Genomic DNA, 20,828 nt, shown 5'->3' on the forward strand with positions numbered 1-20,828 from the left:
TTAACTGACTGAGCCACCCAGGCACCCCAATCTCTCATTCTTAAAAGCATGGATTTATTAATCCCTTTAACAGATGTTTTTTTGAGTGCCCATATCCTACCTAGAACTGTGTCAGACCCCAAAGCTTTTTGTTTTAGTGATGTTTGCCACAATGGGACTAGGGTTGGTGCATAGGTAAGGTCTTTCATAAGCTCAGCAAGAAGAGTTTCTGGCAGATCCCTGCGTTGTTCCTAGTCATGTGTATCACTTCATAATAATCTCCTGTCTATGGTATCAAAATTGTGTCAGCTCTCATATTCTCCAGGCTCATTTAAATTTCAAATTGTTCTTACCCTTTAGAATATTCTTACAAGTTCCGTTTTAATGACGCCAGTATCAGAAGATGAAGACAATGTTCTCAAAGCATTTACGGTACCTAAAAACAGGTCCCTGGCGAGTCCCTTACAGGTAATTACTATTCCAACATTGGTGTCTTAAAAGCCATTCGCAAAACACTGTCATCTGGAGGGTTTTTTTTTTTTTTTTTTTAAGACTTGAGTTATAGAGGAGTTATAGAGGAGTTTAGCAACTCTTGATGTCTGAAAATCTGCTAACTTTCCTTATTGCTGCTCACATGAGATGCACCAGAAGTTTTCATTAGAGCAGGTTTTCAAAGCATGATGAAGTGAAACATTTCCTGCTGTGACTGGGGGCAAGATCATGGATTACACATGGCAGTATCTCCCTCTTTTGCTCTTAAATATTTTATAAAAAGTTTATTGGTATAGTTCTTTTTTTGTTTTAAAATTTTTGTTTTTTACACTTAATTAGTAAGCCATCAAAACTGAGGTGCTGTTTGGATTTTAGATGATGTTTCAAATGAGCTAGTTGGAAAATGATTGCAATATATTTAACTATCAGAATAAGAAATTCAGCTGCCAGTGTGGTGTGGCTAAGCCATAGTTGACCATCTGCTACTGGGTTTTATATCAAGAGAGATTTCCCTTATAACTCTGAGTAGGTGTATGTTGATGAAATACAACAAATTTCAGATTAATCCTGAGCCAAATGTAAATAAGAATGCAAATTTACTCCCCTAAATTATTTAAAGCAGTTCCCTATGTTAAATAGCCCAATATCCAGCCATCTGTAGAGCCCTCCCCTCCATCCCTCTGAGGCACACTGAGGGAGACTTCATAAACTCCAGGTCACATAGAGAACCTGGACTCAGAACAGCAAGTTGCTATTTGTACTGAGAGTTAAAGGCCCTGTGACAGGATGGCGTGCTTTGAGAACTTGTCTTTTTTCTTTCTCTCTCTCTTAAGGGCTTCCCCATCATTGTGGTAGGCTTTCTCCCCCCAAATTGTGAGAATCTTAAAACTTCCCTTTTTTAAGTATTTGTGATACCTAGTATTATTTTTTAGGTAATACAAATACGGCTAGAAGGGCTGTAGGCACATTTTGTTTTGTTTTGTTTTGTTTAATTTTATTTATTTATTCATGAGAGACACAGAGAGAGAGGCAGAGACACAGCCAAAGGGAGAAGCAGGCTCCATGCAGGGAGCTCGACGTGGGACTTGATCCTGGGTCTCCAGGATCACGCCCTAGGTCAAAAGCGGCGCTAAACCACTGAGCCACCCAGGCTGCCCTGTAGGCACATTTTGTTTCTTGATCCAATTCCTTTCCTGTGGCCTCTATTGGATCCAACTGCTTTGGTGTGAGATTGACTGTTGCCTGGAGTGTAGAATATGGAAGAGGAAAAAGCTAGTGTTTGGGGGCTATTTTGGAGTGTTCTTGAGTCCATCAGGCCTGGGTAGGTGGCCTGTGCATCACCAAGAATTGGGACAGGAGAATAAACTCCCATCGAGGCAGAAGGGGGACACAGGATGCAGGTTAGACAGATGTCAAGGCAAAGATCAGCCTTTTCAAAGTTTTATCTAGCTCTGATCTTGGGTCCAGAAGGGCAATGCTTTCTTTGTTTTTCTTTCCCTCTTCCTTCCTAAATACTTGGCCCCGGGTTTCTAGAGCATAGAACTTGACTATCGCTGATAGTACAGTAAACTAGAATAGACCTTACATATATTTTATAACCTAGTCTGGAATTCAACCTGTATTTACAGTAGTATAGAAAAAAGGCATTCTGAATTTCAAAGAGCAAACATATAAGTATATTTGAGGACAGTTTTCATGGTGTAAGTAGTTGTCATTACATAAGTTGAAAACCCCTGATTACTTTGCTAAAATTGAATCCTAAAAGCTTTTGGCATAACCAAATAGAGTTTGGCCAAAACCATTAGAGCTAAACATGGTACTGATATAAAATGTATGTTACATGAAATTGGCAAGTTGTCAGTGCATTTTTTAAAAAATGATGGAACTTTATTGTCAACATACTTACTTAAACATTATTTAATGGAAATATTAGTTATCTTTGAAACTCAGAATTAAGTAGTAGCCCTCTTTTATTAATCTATATTTTCTACTTTATAAAGGAGTCATATATGGCACTCTACAGATTCTAATGTCTGCCTATTGGGATTAAAGCCATAACATCATGTGGTGAAGGCAGGATTTGCAATTCCACTAAATGAAATAACTAAGATCCAAAAATTTATTTTAGAGTCAGTGTTTCTATCTGCACTAAATGGTTAACTGACTTATAGGTAACTAATTCATTTTAAGAAATACTCATTAAATTAATGAAAAGTACACACCAAGTATTTCCACTGTTTCATGTCATGGAACTCTAGCTTCTGATACAGTAGAAATATGTGATTTCTAAAATCTTTTAAACTTCTGTGGTAAATACTGGAAAATGCATCAAATGAATCTAAATATTTTTAATCTAAATATTTAAACATTCTGTTTATATTTCATATAATCCTGATTCAACAATATTTACACACGTTTTTATGCAGTTTGGTAATTTTGTTTAGAACATAATATATCATGTATTTCCACTGATAATTCAATTTCACTGACTTAGGCAGATCGTTCATGAATAGTATTACTGAATAAATGCATTTCTTACATAATCCGGCTTTTCAATTTAAGAGTATTTTATATAACCTCTAACTTTTATACTTTGTACTTATATGAAATCAAATATTGAATGGAATTTTAGCCAAACAATCTAGATATTTTTATCATAGTGCTTCTAATTAAAACAACTAAATATGGTTCCTAAAATATTTCAAACTTTTGACACTTCTAAAATATAAAATATCTCCCACTTGTATAGGGCAATTAATTGTCTATCCATCCAGGTGTCTAAATAACTTAGGTACAAGAACAGTTTATTTTTATTTTTTTAAGATTTTATTTATTCATGAGAGACACAGAGAGAGAGAGAGAGAGAGAGAGAGGCACAGACACAGGCAGAGGGAGAAAGCAGGCTCCATGCAGGGAGCGCACCATGGGACTCGATCCCGGGTCTCCAGGATCACACCCTAGGCCAAAGGCGGTGCTAAACCGCTGAGCCACCTGGGCTGCCCACAAGAACAGTTTATTGAAGACTATGGTAATTCTATGTTCTCTCATTTCAATTTTAATCAACCTGACTTAATTATGGCAATGACACTTTAGACAGAGCCCCAATTACTATTTTTGAGGACCTTTATGGTTCTAGCTTCTGATGTACATAGAAAAGCACATGCATATATGTAAATATGTGTAAATTACATTTGATATTCTAAAACTAGAAATGCAAGAAGCTATGAGTTTAAGATTTTATTATGACAAGTTTCAAACAGACATAGAAGTATAGAAAATATTCCATGATTTAGATTTAACAGTTATCAACATTTTGCCATATATACTTCATCTGTTTTTTATGAAGTGTGTTAAAATTCCAGACACAATTATATTTATTCATCTATGTACTTTCAGATGTATCTCTAAAAATAAAGGTGCTTTTATATATGACCTAATACTGTCATCACACATTGTTATTTACAATAATTCCTTAATATTCTAATTCTCAGGCTGCATTTAAGTTTCCCCATCAGTCCAAAAAAGAATCTTTTTATTTGTTTGATCAGAAATGAAACACAATACATTCTGTTGTTAAGTCTCTTAAATCTCTAATGCATGTTGCACACAATGCATTTTGTTGTTCAGTCTCTTAAATCTCTTTTAATCCTAGACCAGTGTTGTCCAATAGAACTACAGTTATGGAAAAGCGCAGTATGCTGCTGTCTAATGTGATGACCACTGGTCGTATGTGGCTAGAGCACTTGAAATGTGGCTGTGCCACTGAGGAACAAAATTTTCAAATTCATTTGAATTTGCATTGCTTTAACTTAATGTCACATTTCCCTCCTCTCGTCCTGGAATTAACCACTTCCCCAAAGATCTCTAACCCTTTCAGTGGGAAACAGTATGTAGAGACAAAAACCAGGGTGCTAGGTATGTCCATGTGTTATGTGGGGGGTCACTGAGAAGCAGTGAGTTTTAACAACTCAGAACTCTGAATTACAGTCCATAAACTATAACACTTACATAGAGGCTATATGAGCCATTATGCATAAATAATGCTCTATTTGTTTTTAAAATTATTTATGCTCAGTCTTCTTCCAAAAGGAATTTGTGACAGCTGCACAATCTTAAAATTGTTGGATTTCTTTTTTCTTTTTAAAGGTGCCTTTTTTTTTTTTAAGGTAATGAGAAGGACAGGAGTAAAGAGTCTTTTTTTTTTTAATTTTTATTTATTTATGATAGTCACAGAGAGAGAGAGAGAGAGGCAGAGACACAAGCAGAGGGAGAAGCAGGCTCCATGCACCCGGAGCCCGATGTGGGATTCGATCCCGGGTCTCCAGGATCGTGCCCTGGGCCAAAGGCAGGCGCCAAACCGCTGCGCCACCCAGGGATCCCTAAAGGTGCCTTAATTATAAGTTGTAACATTAAACAGAGACTCCTATAATAAAAATGTTCTGAGACATTTTTGATATTTGTGTCTTTCATGTAGCTCAGAATATGTGATTTTCACGTTGGACAATTTTGTACCATTTTGTCCCATGTTGTGTGGGGGTAGTGGATGGAGTCTAGAAAAATATAAAATTATCAAATTTAGGGAAATAAAATTTAGCTTAGAAAGCTTGCAGTTTGGGACAGGAAAGAGATTCATGGTGGAACACTATTCAAAAATTACCCTAATAGAGGCTGAGGCAGACACACACATACCCATATAGACGCAAAGCCCCCTCCTCAGCAAGGAAGAAAGAGCTGCCTGTTTCCCTCAATGTGTATTCCACTTTGAAATAAACATATTATGCTAATACACATTTCTGGAGGTAGACATTTTCATTGGCAGATCCGAAACTGTCCATAAGCTATAAGCCTTCTGAACTTCTGTATTTTTCTCTTAAATTATAATTTCCTTTTATTCCTATTTAAAACCCAAATGTAAAAGATGTGTTCATATGCTTTTTTACTCACTCACTTTCCTCTTTTTTTTCTAACCACAGAATGACAGCCTTAAATTTTAATTTCCTGACTTGGCTTGTCATGGCCTTACTTTTTGTAAAACAGTGAATTTAATTTAAGTGAATTTCCCAGGCCCTTACTATTGAAACATATTTGCACAACATTGAAGAATCTTAAAATATTATTGCAAGCAGATGAGACTCACTCACTCTATGTGTTTTTGATTGCTTCTATCTTTCTATAAATTGTTAATGAATTTTTTTAAAAAAAATAGGATAAATGCTTTTTGTATGATCGGCATCTGAAGAGCACAATAAACCAGCATGCAGACAATAGGAACCTGGGTTCTAGTCTAGACCATTTTCTGATTGTGTGATCTCAATCCATTAACCTCTTTAGACCAAAATGCTCTCATCCATGAATTGTACAGTATGTCTTCCTCTCATCATACAGGTTTGGTAGGAAGATGAAACAGACATAATATTGCTCTCAAAATGGCAGCACAGGTGCCCATGTCCATTGGTGGTATCTAGTATGAGGCAAAGGCTGTGCATAGTCTCTGTCAGAAAGACAGGCAAGGAGGCCTCACCTACAGCCAGGGCATTTTGCCCTGTGGTGTACTATTTCCTCTAGCACGCTCTCATTCCCTGTTCCACTCTTGCAGAACTGTGTCAGTGGGTCACCCAAAGAGATAGCTGACTCAACTGATTCCTGAAATAAAGGTAGTCAGATCTACCTTTGGCGTGATGGAGATGAAACAACTGATTGACTAGCTTTCTCTATTTTTCTACTGCTTGTGTTGGCATGTCAACAGACCTGGAAAACAATCTGTCTACATGTGCCTTAGGTCTTTCGGGGCATTTCCTAATGTCATGTGCTGTTTTTGACATGCTCCCTGGGATACCTCTGTACTCATTTGCTTCTCCCTTGGGTCACTTTTTTCCACTTGCCCCAGCAAGAATTCACATGGCCGTTGGTCATATTTCAGCGACCTGCTTTTATATATATGTTCTAAATTAAGCAAGTTTTCTGTGCACAGCTTTTGGGTTGACACAGGAAAGACCAAATGGGAAGGAAGAAAGGATATCAAGCTCAAATTTAGAGGGCTCTGCCCCAGACATTACATAATGTGGATTTTTTGTTTGGTTCACCTTGACAAACACTAAGATACTGACTCTTCCTTGGGTCAGCAAAGATAGAATTGCTTGAGAGCAGTTTGGCACTTGTCTTAATCTTAATAGTCTGAAATAATACGTGACTAAGAAAAGAGCTATTCTTCCAAAAATTGTAACACCCTAGGTTACAGAATATCAACTCTTTGTAAAATCTATAAACATGTAAGGTGGAGAGTGACTTCTGGAAACATCTAGGACAAACTCCAAGCTGAGGAGAAGTCTATCCACATAATCAATAGTTAACTTAAGCTTGGGTGTGCAGTGGAGGCCCTGGTAGGTCCAGACCTATAATTCCCTAACTTTGAAGGCTCTTTCTATGAGAACTTAAAAACTCTGAAGTTGGGGTCACTTCACTGTTTTGTGCAGACAGAAAGAGACATTCATGAGTGAGAGAAGTTGGCTATTGACCTTACCTAAGTGACATTTTATCTCAGGTCTATCCCTGACTTTCAAGATTTAACAGTTTTCAAGATTTTTACCTTCTCTCTTATAAAATTGATACATATTTAAAAGAGATGGCCTTTTGGGAAGGAATTCTGACTTTTAGAATTTTAGTCCAGAGCAAGTATTTTCTTCACATGGGTTAAATAGAAAAATCATTCTTACTCATTAGGACACTATTCATTTATATTTATTATTTAAAAACAGAACAAAAGAAAAATACAGTACTATCTCATGAGCTGTTTTGGTTTTACAAAATCATTATTTTTGTGACTGATACAAATTTTTTATTAGGTCTACAACTTGGGAAGCACATACTTTGCCACGGTTTCTGACATCAGCTATTGTGTGAAGTTGCAGTATGACAATAATGATAATAGCAGTTGTTCAGTGTGATGAAAAAACAATATTCTAAACGAAAATGTGAAAATAATCTAATTCGGACAGAAAACCACCTGTGGACATGGTCTTGTCTCATTTTAGTTCTTCTGTTTTCCACAAAGGATCCAAGTATTTATTTAAAATGCCTTAGCAGGATATCCCAGTTAAAGCTTTGACAGTCTGTTTACAGTTCACTTTTGCCTGGGGGCAGTTACAGGCATATTACAGGATAAACAAGGTGACTCTCAGGCAAGAGAAGGAGGATGTGCAGTAGGATTATTAATGTTGAAATGAATTAGGGTCAAGTGACAGGTCTGCATTAGCACAAGAATTCTTGTGCAGAAATACATAATTCTTATCAGTTCTTGAGTGTAAATGAAACTAAAATTTAAGAAGGAATAAGAAGGCACAAAGATCCATATGACAGTATTAAAAAATATTTGCCTAGCACAGGGACATTTAATCCCCCTTTGTCAAAACTGTTCTGTCTGCTTGAAAAGTTGCCCAAAGGCTCCAGGGCTTCAAGGTAAAGAGAGAGAAGGAACCAGCAAAAAAGGAGGCCGCTGTCATTTCAGCTGTTGGACCTGAGCACCTCTTCTCTTATCTGAGTACTTGACTTTCTGCTCTTCCCTAACTAACCCTGTAGGTCTGGGTGTGCTCTGATCAGGTTTTTCATTTATTGTTGCAAGAAGTACTCACACCGTGCACCATTCATGCTCACCTGCTGCCCTTTCTGTTCTATACACAGTGGTTTTTACTGGCATTTGTCTGCACTTGGGGGATTCAGGTGTTCCAAATATCTTGCCCTTCCTAGGCTCTGAGCTTCGGGGCTTATAGGCCTTTGAGATGCTCTGTTTCCTAGAAAATTGAGATGCATCTGTTTCCTAGATGTTTCAATCTGTTTCCTAGAAAATTCTGTTTTGACTTAGGAAAAGCTGATTGTTTGAAGAGTTTACTAAAAATACTAATTAAAAATATATGGTACCTTTTTTATATTGATCTTGTTTTCAATATCTGCCCTGGAGAAAAAGCCAGGCATGAATCTAGTGGTGAGCCATGTGGGAGATCCAATGAGAACACAGCCAAATTTCAAATTAAGAATATGTGAAACTGGGATCCCTGGGTGGCGCAGCGGTTTGGCGCCTGCCTTTGGCCCAGGGCGCGATCCTGGATACCCGGGATCAAGTTCCACGTCGGGCTCCCGGTGCATGGAGCCTGCTTCTCCCTCTGCCTGTGTCTCTGCCTCTCTCTCTCTCTGTGTGTGTGTGACTATCATAAATAGATAAAAATTTAAAAAAAAAAAAAGAAAGAATATGTGAAACTGATAATACTCACTATTCTCTCCTGAACAGACTTTAAGAATCCTGAATTAACTTAAGTACTGTATGGCCAAAGGGGCAGAACTTGACATTTACCAAGAGATGTGGTAAAAGCAGGCAGGAGATTGTTTCTACATAGTATTTTAAACAATTTGCACTTTTAGAAAATTAAGTCAATATTAATTGAAGTACAGCTAAGTAGGGAAAGTCTTAACCAGAGAAGAATAGAAACATTTGTCCCTGCTTCACGCTTTTATCTCCAACCTCGCTCCCTCATTCCCCTTTCCCCTCCGTTTGTATGGATTTTCTCAAAATAGGTATCTTTGGGTTTTCTATGTATCTTTTATGTGATTTGGGATTTACCTAGAAGATATTAGTGTATGAAGGGATTTCCTTCTGCTACCTCTTTAGTCACTTGTTTTTAAGATCTGTGCACTTTGACCCACGTGCACCATGGGTTCTGAGCACTGGCACAGTACTTTGTAGGCGGGTGCGGCACAGATATCCCACAGCTGCCTCTTCACTCTCGAGTAGTTATAGGTCACACTGCTACAGTGACAGCAGGTGCCAGCTCAGTAATTGAAATGGCAACATCAACTTTTATTTTTTTAATTGGGTTTCACGCATCAATTTGGTGTTTCAGTGCTGCACTGAAAACTTCAGCAACAACATGCAAGCAACCAACTTAACTGAAATACAGAATCTGTGAGGACAGAGATACACCAGAGAAATATGCGTATTTAATCTGCTTGCTTAAACCCGGAGAAACATCGTTTATTCAGAATGATTTCCAAGAATACTGTAACTACCCTGGTGATTTTGTTTAGGAAATGATTCAGTGTGACCCGGTGGCAGAAGTCGGCCCCAAACAAGTGCCTGTCATCTTTGTGATACACGGCTCCAGGAAAATATGATGACAATCCATCCTGCTGTGTAGTATTTCGTGTCACGTGTTGAGCCTCTGAGCCTTCAGAGCAAACGTGCGCACTTGGACAGTGGCCTCTGCGTTAGCCGTGAGGCGCCCGGCGGATGGAGGCCAGGAAACCCGCTCTGTGTCCTGAGAAAGCGCCCGAGTTAGAAACACGGCCCCGTGAGCCTTCTGTCACGGAAACTTGGCCCCAGCCAGCAGGCTGGGGTACCCCAGCACCATACAAACGCCACGTTCATTCAGAATGATTCCTCTCTGCTAGCAGCCTGATGACTCTGGCCTCGCCGTCTAAACGCTTCCTCCTGCAATCCAGCACCTCGGTGGGGAGCCCCAGAGCTCACTGTGAAGGACACCAAGGAAGGTAGCGTCCTGCACTCCAGGGCCTGCGCTCAGCCCGGCCTCCTCACTTCTTAGCTGGATGACCTTGAGGGTGTTGCCTAAATCCTCCGTCCGCTACCGCAGGCCAGCCTGTAAACAGGGCCACTGACGCGGCAGGTGCCTCGGGCACGCCGAGTGACAATCCCACGAGACGAGCGACGTGCAGCGCCTGAAAGCATGGCTGGCACGTGCGGACCCGCGCTGACTGTCCCACCAGCTCTTCCTGTCTCGCGGTCCCTCCCGCAAGTGGTGTACACGTCGCGGCTTGCTGGTTCTCCTGTGCTCTTTCTCCACCCCGGGTACACTCCCCCTTTCTCACCTGCCCACTTAAATCCACCTTTCCTTCCCTTTCCCTGGCAATGCCTCGGTGTGCCACCCCCCCCCACTCCACCCCCTGCACCTGGGTAGGCCCCACTAACCTCCCACACTGTCTCTTGTCACCCCACCTGCTTCATGTGTCTTCACTTCGTCCCCTACAGGACATTGGAGGCTCTGGAAAGCAGAGGCCCTTCCTGGCTTCTTTTGTCCCATGGAAAAATCTCTCTTGGGCTTACCCAACTATTACAAGGAATAGTTGTGGTTTTACTAAACCACTGGTTTGGTTTTGAGCTTACGGACCCCAAATCTTCCATCTGTTTGTGTTTCCGTGTCCCCCCTTATACCAGTTGCTAGAGAGTTCCTGGATAGGCTTGTGGCTTACACTTAGCTGGCACGCTGTACTTCGTGACAAACTTTTTACGTACAAATATCACCCCTTGAGCATGTTATTTATTTTTTCCATATTTACCCATGACCCTGACTCGTCCACTGTTTCATCCCTGTTACCTCATGTTTATTTTGTGAGCATCATAAATCCTTTGGGAATGAAGTAGAGCAAAACAGTACATATTTCCGCTGGAAGCAAGGCAGGGCCTCGGATGGTGCAGAAGACAGACGTGGGTTGAAAGCTCTCCACTCCTCGCCCTCAGAGTGGCTGTGAGCAGGTTATGGCCACTCTCCAAATCTCTGTTGAAGAGAGAGGGAACCTCCCCCTCAGGGTGTGCTGTGTCAGTGAGGTGGTGACTGTGATGTGCCAAACACCGGGCCCAGACAGCAATGCCACCTGGTAGGTATTAGCTCATCCATGTCTTCCAGCATGGCGATCTCAGTCAACAGGATCTCTACATTAATCGATGCTTCATTGAGAATACAAAATATATACCGTACCATGTTTGGTAGGTGTGAGTCAATTCCAGCACCCGTGAGAGCTTCTCCCCTCAGAGGACCAAAGCGCTCACCAGTTTGCAGAGTGAATAAATGGCCTGGGACACCTTAGGTATTGGCAGGATCATGCCCATTCCTGTCTCCAATTTTGTAAGAATCACCCTAATCTACAAAAGGTACTCAAGGGTGAAGATGCAGCTGTAGCTTGTGATCTTACTTGAGGTGGGTTTTCCTCTCTCGGCAATAGATGATTTCTGGTTGTTAATATGACTTCAGAACGCTGGAGTCCGGGGTGTCAGAGAATTCAGACGTTATCTGACACAAGCTCCCTGGCGTCTACCCCCGCCATCCGAACATCAGAATTCCCTCCGCTGGCTTTGCTGGGATTGGGAATCCTTTGGGGGCTGAAGTAGGGGTCTCCTGTTCTAATCTCAGTGTTGGCCTCTTGTTCCCCATTAGCCTTGTGGGGGCGCCTGGGAAGCTGCATCCTGTGGAAAGATGGAAGATCAGATGACGGCCTCTGGTCAGGCTCGGAAATATGTGAATGCCTTCTCAACCCGGACTCTGGTCATGTGAGATGTTTCTCAACAAGCATTATGGTTTTCAGAACACTTCAGATTGACTTGGGATATATCATTCCTCTACATGAAACTTTTCATGAATGGGAGAAGAGCCTATTTTTGTTGTGGTACAACAGTTGAGAGCAGCACCAAGTGCATTTAGGTGGATGAAATCTCGGATTTCACCCAACTAAAAGGATTTTTTAAAAATTAATAAATAAAAACAGTCTTACCTAAATTATTAGGTAATGAATTGTAGTCAGTTGTTAATATCCTAATGCGGATTTTTTTAACATAAAATGAATTATCTGTATTTTAGAGGATCCAACGAACCAGTATTTTTTTCCTGTGATGAGGTTTTTGAAATTTTACACACAAAAAGGTACTCCAATATTTCACTTTTCTCAACCACTAAACACAATGCATTACTGTAAATGTTGGCTTAATACCATGGGATCATTAATCAAGATTGTAAATGCTCATTTATGGTTAATAACATTGGAGGTACATTTATTGTACTAAGCCATTTTATGAGTTTTTTTGTTAGCTTGCTTTAAAAATTATTACTGTATGAAATAGTTTTATAAAAATTATATTTTTATTCAGTAATTTAATTTTGTAAATGCCAAATGAAAAATGTGTTTTGCTGCTATGGTTTTAGCCTGTAGACATGCTGCTAGTATCAGAGGGGCAGTAGAGCTTTGGATGGAAAGAAAAGAAACTTGGTGTTAGGTAATTGACTATGCACTAGTATTTCAAACTTTTTTATTTTTTATATATATATATGTACTTTTTTTCCCCTTTTGTAATACATTGGAAAAGTTGTTTGGGAGATTTTGCATTTGTTGTTGTTACTGGTTTTTTGTTGTTGTTATTGTTGGTTTATAAGAGCATGCATTGCACTTCTTTTTTGGGAGATCTGTGTTGTTGATGTCCTGTGTTTTGTTTTGAGTTCACTCTCACTGTTCTTTAATTCAGAGGTTATGTGTTTGATCAGCGTCCCCCTGGTTTCTGGGTGTATGGTCTTAGAACTGCCATACAGCCTGTGTTTGCAGCTGGAGTCAAGAGACTAGGGTCGATAGCCAGTGGCTGCCTTACGAATATTTGGTGCAAGATGGTCGGCACTGAACTTTGATATGACAGTGTACTTACTGCCTTGTAGAGAAATAAAGCTGTGTCCTTATTTTACTTACTTTTGGCTTCTCTCTTGTGATTGTGGATGATAGTTATACTTCTAAGAAAATGGAGTGAATTCAGAACCCTTTTCTTGTGATAGTAATTTGTGCCCCACTTGAGTTTCATGTGAAGGAGCCAAGGGTCCTTACTTTAGAGAAAGAAGAACCAGCAAACCAGGTTCAATAATTTACGAGGTAACCACCAGCAGAGTGACAACTGGGAGGAATCCTGCAAACGTATTAGGGTTCCAGCAGCACTGGAACTGGGATAATGTGTACTGCTATTACAGATGTGGGGCAGAGTAGGAGGACCACAGGGCTAGTGCACACACATGGGTACAGGCCTGAGGTACATGGTCATATGGAGATGGAGAGCCGTGGGCAGGAGGGGCTTTGACCTTTGGGGTCCCCACAGGGAGACAGCCAAGGGTAATGCCTGACTTGACTTCTATCCTTCCCATCTCTGGCAAGGGTCCTCATTCGCAGAACCAACCAGAAGCGAGAGGGCAAAGGAACACCCAGATGTAAGGCCAGTCAGCCTGTGAGGGCAGAGCCAGAGGACATTTATCTGTTGAGGCAAGAGTAGGGCATCCCAGTAGAGTCACCCATGAGGTTTACCTTCCTGTTTTACAGATGGCCTCCACTGCTCTGCCATCTCTCTGCTCACCGATCTTTGCCCTGGGCTACAATCACCCTTTCACATAGATTCCTTACAATTTTCTCTAGTCACTGGGGTCCAACTCAGCCTTTGTATTGTCACGTGGATGATGCACCCAGTGGTTCTAGAGCCAAGGATTTTTTACCCCCAACACTAGGCTCTAGGACTGTCTAGGAACAAAAGAATGAATTAAAAAACTGTTTGATATTCTTTGATTATCTTTTTGAGAGGTATTAATACATCATCCCTAAGACAGTTTTTTTTTTTAAGATTTTATTTATTTATTCATGAGAGACACACAGAGAGAGGCAGAGGGAGAAGCAGGCTCCCTGCAGGGAGCCTGTTGTGAGACTTGATCCTGGACTCCAGGATCACTCCCTGAGCCAAAGGCAGACGCTCAACCACTAAGCCATCCAGGTGACCCAAGACAGTGTTTTTGTATTCATGAACTCTCCAATGTACGTGCTATGTGCTGACCCTGCCCCTTACCAGCAGTTTGAATTCTGACAGGTCACTGACCTTTCTGAGACCTTTTTTTCATCTGTGCAATGAGTTCATTCCTATAATGAAATCTTGTGAAGTAACACACTATCCCAGTGTTTGCTATTACATATGCTTTCCATAATTAAGTAATGCATGCCATGTCGTGTGCCAGATGTTCATCTAATGATGTGCATTGCTGATTACAGAGTTAAACGTAGAGGTCAGATTATAGCTCATAAAATAAATTAATGGCAAGAGTGAATCCAGCATTATACAGAACTGAAATAAATATTTACTTCTCCAACAAGCATGCGACCTAATAACTGGAAGCTAAATGAAAAATAGTGCAGATTTAGGTTATATGTACAAATACACTCATTTGACACCCATTTCCTAAGCATCTCTAAGACATATATTTGTCCTGGTCTTTTGTTTTTAGGCATTCTCCTTTCCATAGCAGAGATTAAGCTAGTAAAATAAATGGAAAGAGCATTTCTTACTACTCAAAGGAAAGGTTGTCCTTTTGCGTTCCTCTTTGTAAGGCTTTTGTCCACATGTGCACATCTGGAGAATAGAAGAGATACCAAGATGACTCTGATTTGTCTCCCAGTTGATAATGGGATTAAAAATTCAAGAGGAGAAGGAAGTGCAGGGGGAAATTTATTTGTTTCTTTTCAAATTATAAAATATTATAACTGGAAGGGACTGCAGAGATCACAAGGGGCTTCTCCTGTTTAGTCACTCCTAGAGCCCAACCAACTGGTCTGAATTGAATTCAGACTCTGCCTTTTCCCAGCTCTATGACTTAATGTAAGTTGTACTGAATCTCTCCAAGCTTCATATTACTTATAGTATGTTTTCACTTATATTGGACATAAAGGTACATCTCAAGGTTGTAGGATATTTTGAAGATTACGTGACAGAGTAAACGCATTCTGGCATCTTTGTAAAATGTTGCAGTGCCTACTGATTAGCACTGACTTATGATCAGTCAGAGAAAAAAATCATGTCTATTACCTAGCAATGGAAATGTGAATACCACTGAGACCCATGTCCCTGGTTGTGTTAAATCTTTTCCTTGTATTCAAACTAACTTTAAATCTAAATTATATCTTCTTAAAATATTTCTAATCACTCTCAGATGTCATTATTTCATGGGTTTTCCCTTCTCATACAAATGTTTGTGGGAAATACAGGGCATATTTTCCCTCAAACTCATTAGTTTCTAATCTGAAAAATAAAAACAGTAGATAAAATATGATGTGCAGGCCTCTTATACCACACTTAAAATATTTTCAAGCTTATTACTTGTTTTTCTTCTCTAACTCCACTATTACAATTTTTCCCCCTTATTTGCTGTTTTTAGAGAGCAGAGTGGAAAGGAAGTCAGCTAAAATGCAAACCTCTTTTTAGGGGCCCCTGGCAGGCTCAGTCAGTAGAGCATGAGATTCTTTATCTTAGGGCTGAGTTCAAGCTTCATGTTGGGTATAAGGATTACTTAAAAATAAAATCTTAAAAAAAAATAAAAGATAAAATGCAAACCCCTTTTTAAAAACAAAATTGCCCTTGGGGTGCCTGGGTGGCTCAGTCGGTTAAGCATCTGCTTTCAGCTCAGGTCATGATCCTGGAGTCCCAGGATCGAGCCCTACATCAGGCTCCCTGTTCAATGGGGAGTCGGCTTCTCCCTTTCCCTCTGCCCCTCACCTTGCTTGTATTCTCTCTCTCTCTCTCTCAATAGGAAATTAAAGTTGCCTTGTATATAATTATATATAGTAACTTTGAGAACTGCAGCAAGATGAGGCTGAACTATAAATCTTAAAGAAGCTTAGTATTTTGGTAATAAATAAGCAATAATTATTTTTCATTAACATTCAATGGAAAAATTCTTGATGTAAGTGAGAAAATTGGAAAGACTGCTATCTGCCTTATGGACCATATTTATCAATTAGCACCTATTGTGTGCTAAGGGCTGTGTTTGAGGTTGGGGTTAGAGTTCTCAGAACATCAGAGCTGAAAATCCCTGCCAAATGGGAGCTTACATTCTGGAGGGAGATACAGATGAAGTCAGTGGACAATGACAGTAGAGTCAGTCATATCTGGGGTCAGAGAGACAAGAGAGCACTAGATCTAGACTTGGAGGAGCAGCGCAGCCTTCCTGCAGAATTGGCCTGTAGCAGGACTGACAAATAAAGCCAAACTAGAGCAGGGCTGGAGTTGGAGGGGCCATCGGGATGAGGGAAATATCTGAAATTTCCTGGAGAAAAATACCCAAATATAATGACTTGTCTTACTTTAAATTCATGATGACAAACTGCAAGAGGGCACTCAGGCAATTCCACTTGATGATATTCTCTAGTATATTCTTGATGTCCTGGCTTAGGACATCAGAGAGAAGATAAAAGCATCCACCTCCCCACCCCAACCCTGTTCCTAGAAAAACCCATGTGCCAAGGTCCTTGCACTCTTAATGTGGATAAGCACTCCCGGTTGCAATCAGAGACCAGCCCTTCTGTTTGGCCTCTGCAAGCTTATATCCTTGTACCCTCCAGGGCCTCATCCTGCAGATAGGATCTTTCTCCTGTATCATAATGTCTTCCTCTCTCCTGAATCATTCTTATCACATTAATATGGTCTACATCTCCCAGCAGTAATATCACCATCATACAGCCCCATTTATCTGCTCTTCTCAGCAAAACTACTTACGGGATCTTCTATGGTCTTGGCCACCACTTCCTCATGTTGCCTTCTCCAGCAGTCCACGTTGTGTGAACTTTCATTGCCCCTGCTCCACCAAGCTCACCCGTGTCAATGTCTCTGATGGCCTCCATGTTGCAAACTCTGCTCTTGCTCATAGGCCTCATTTTACTTCAGCTATTGGCAGCCATCAACAGAATTGACACTCCCACTTTCTTAAACTCCTTTCTCCTCTTAGCTCTAGGGCACCACCCTCTCAGTTTCCCTCCTTCCTTACTGGTTTCCTCTAGTTAAAGACCAAAAATTCAACTGAGCAAATTTAAAGATCTAACCGACTTTCTTCAAACAAATAGAAGGGAGCTCCAAGGAATTGTGCCAAATAGAAAACTTTTATAGGCATATATGGGCCGGGGTGGAGAGTGGGTGATGGGAGTGGTGGCAGGACAAGGAAGTTATTAGTGAAAATTGTTTCAGGCAAGGTTATCTTACCTTAGGAGGAGCTTGCAGGAGGTCTCTTCATGCAGATGATGCAGATGACCTCCCTGGTGCTAATCAAGAAATTCCAGACTGAGTGGTTTAAAATTCCACTCCTGGGAGAGGCTGAAACTGCAGTGAGGTTTACTAAGTCTTGGTGGTACTTAGCATAAGTGACTCCATGTTGGACCTGTTGTTTCTTTTTAACACAGTTTGATACTCTTCTCCTCTTGGCCTCCAAGTGGCCCTTTCTTCCTTCCTCTCCATCATTCTTCCCAAGAGACTTTATTACTGCTGTGGCTTTAATTATCATCTGTATCTTTAGCCCTGACCCCCTTCCAGAACTCCAGACTCCTGTACCCTATTCCATGTTAACATCTTCCCCACATAAACCTCTTAAATTTAATATGAATGAAATGAAGCTCATAATCACTCAAAGCTTCTATTTTTCTCATTTGTCCTCATTCTCATTTGCATCAGTTAGCCCTCATTTCTTCATTTCCCAAGCCAAAAATGGTCATCTTTGATTTTTCCCTTTACCTTGTCAGCCTTCCTTACAGCTTATTGCTCAGAGTGATCTGAGGACTCTACCTTGAGAATATACCACCTTAAACATGTCACATTTCTGCACTGTCAGTAATTAAGATTTTATTTATTTATTCATGAGAGATACACAGAGAGAGATGCAGAGACATAGGCAAAGGGAGAAGCAGGCTCCCTACAGGGAGCCCAATGCAGGACCCCAGGATCACGCCCTGGGCCAAAGGCAGATGTTCAACCACTGAGCCACCCAGGTGTCCCATTAATGATATTATTAGTAATGATACAATATGTATTAAGTGCTCATGATATGCTAGGGAAGAAGGGAGAGGAAGGGAAGGGTCCTAGCAGAGGGAAGAAGAATGGTGATGTCTGAGAGATCAGAGTGAGGGGAAAACAAAAGGGAAACCTAGGGACCCAGGAAAAATATGGGGCGAGCGAGTGAAGTCTGTAACCACCCTCAAAGAGTTTGAACTGGGGGGATCCCTGAGTGGCTCAGCGGTTTAGTGCCTGCCTTTGGCCCGGGGCATGAACCTGGAGTCCTGGGATCGAGTCCCATGTCGGGCTCCCTGCATGGAGCCTGCTTCTCCCTCTGCCTATGTCTCTGCCTCTCTCTCTCTCTCTCTCTGTGTGTGTGTGTGCCTCATGAATGAATAAATAAATAAAATCTTAAAAAAAAAAAAAGTTTGAACTGTGTCCTTACAGACATAGGAAGCCAGTGAATGTTGAATTTCTCTGCTTTAGGCAGGGAAATAAAATGATTAATTTATACCTGACTTACATAAATAATTCTGTTCAAATCCCTCTTTATAAAGATATCATAAAATGAAACCTCAGGTTAACAGAGCCAAACAATTGCAGGAACTAAATTTTATACTCAGTTCATTGGGGTTTACACAGTACATTTCCTGCTGTGTCTTAATTTCAAAGGAATGTGCTTTAATCCCAGAAAATCTTATTGAAAAATACCTTTTGCTATGAAGTTCATCAAGGCTATTTTCACATTTTATAGTATTTAAATAATTAGTATAGGAAAATTTGTTTGCATAAAAGACTTTTTGCCTTTAAGAGGGGTATATTTTCAACCAATAACCAGTAATTTATCCATAACTTTCCCTGTCATTTTCAAAAGCCAAATCTTCCACTGAATTTTTAAAATATGGTATAATTCTTGCTCATTAAGGAATCCTGACAATATTTGTTCTTGAAGGTGTCTTCAGCTTACTTTTATATTTATTTTCTTTTACTCTTTAATCTAGAACACATTAATATAGTCCAGTGATTTTCAAACATTTTTGGGCATCAGAAACATACTGGGAACTTGTTTAAAACAGAGATTCTTGACCTCACTCTCAGGGATTCTGATTCATATGTCAGGTGTTGAAGTAGGAATGTTTCACAAGCTTCAGGTGATTCTAATGCAGGTGATCTCAGGGGACCACACTAGAAACCCTGCCTTAGGAAAAACCTTTTATTCCCCCAAACCTTGTGCTTTCCTTATTAATATCCTCATAGATTTCAATTCCTGTGGAGCCCGTAATTCTTCATGAAAATGTCCACTGATCTACAGAATATTAGAAAAATATTAAGCCCATCACTATAAATAGAATTTCTTAAATCCAGAAAATCATTATATTACAGATATTGGTAATTAAAGCTAAACTTAGCCATCAGATCTTTTGTTTGATTTTTACAATATGTGGAAAGGATAATTTTACAGTATGTCGGAATCTTTTCAATAATATGGCTCTATTACACACAACCTATCAAAAGGGAATTTATAGCTAAAAAAGTTTAGCTCATAAACAAAATACAAAACACCATTTCCATCCAGAAGTCCCTTGTTCTAAACCAGTCTCTGATCAACTTGCTGAAAGCTTATTCTAGTCACTTTACACCTCTGTACTTTGGGGTTTCTATTTAAATGCAGGAAGTATTTAATCCTGTATATAGTTACAAAGCACATGGAGGTTGTCAGATCAAAGACAAATAAAATTCAAAGAAAGTTGTGAGTATCCCAAAGACACTGGAATACGAAAGATAGAATAGTGAGGTTTTCCTGCTGGAAAGCATTCTCTGAAATGAATTTGCAAGTTAACAAATTATCTTTAGCCTGTGTTTGGGGACAGATGTTAAGAAACATGTATCCTGGTTAAACGTAGTGAATGAAAGTCATAAATAAATGCCACTTCGTTGGGAAATTCCACCAAATGACAGTGAAGGGCAAAGTAAGGAGCACAAATATACAAGTCAAAGAGAATAGAAAACAAGTAAGAGATTTTTGGCCAAAAGTCTAAATTATTCATTTATTCTACAAACATTTATTGAGTACTTTCAAAGCAATGCAGAATCAAAAATTCTATAAATTTGATATAGATCAAATTTATGGAATATAAATTATATATATTATAATTAATTATAATTGATATATAATATAATATATATTATAATTAACTATTATACATATATATAATTTTCAGATTACTGACAGAGCAACACTGTCTTGGATACCCCCAAAAAGTACTAAGAAAATGGTCTGTTTCAGATTTGCTATTTTATAAGCCAAATTTTTTTAAGACTAAATGTCCTTTATCATGTTTTAGCATATCTGACATCAGGTGTGTCTTTAACATAGCCTGATTTATCTTGTTTTAAAAATTGTTATTAACTCCATAGAGTCTTTTAAGGAAAAGCTTAGAACTTACAGGCAGAAATTTCTGAAAAGACTCCCAAACTTTTTAAAAAAGATTTTATTTATTTATTTATTTAAGAGAGAGAGTAAGCAAGAGAGAAAGAATACAAGTGGAGGGAGGGGCAGAGAGTGAGTGAAGCAGATTCCCCATTGAGCAGAGAGCCAGATGCAGGGCTGAATCCTGGGACTCCAGGATCAGGACCTGAGCCTAAGTCAGATGCTTAACTGACTGAGCCACCCAGACCCCATGACTAACATTTTAGGGGTACCTGGGTGCCCCAGTCAGGGGAGCATATGAATCTGGATCTCATGGGTGGTGACTTT

At 39.8% G+C, this 20,828-nt stretch overlaps 1 protein-coding gene across 6 annotated transcripts in view; it reads left to right on the top strand.

The window, feature by feature from the left end:
• The window catches only part of MYB (MYB proto-oncogene, transcription factor), an 83,738-nt gene that overhangs the window by 21,512 nt on the left and 41,398 nt on the right, over positions 1-20,828 (top strand). For 2 of the 6 annotated variants that reach the window (XM_072824618.1, XM_072824642.1), the window contains 2 exons: positions 340-447; positions 11,688-12,980. In XM_072824618.1, the coding sequence (XP_072680719.1) occupies positions 340-447; positions 11,688-11,804 (225 nt within the window). In that variant the 3' untranslated portion in view covers positions 11,805-12,980. The other 4 variants (XM_072824613.1, XM_072824632.1, XR_012030116.1 and 1 more) reach the window with 3 other exon arrangements.

The sequence above is a fragment of the Canis lupus genome, chromosome 1, assembly GCF_048164855.1.
Source record: "Canis lupus baileyi chromosome 1, mCanLup2.hap1, whole genome shotgun sequence".
NCBI lineage: Eukaryota > Metazoa > Chordata > Mammalia > Carnivora > Canidae > Canis > Canis lupus.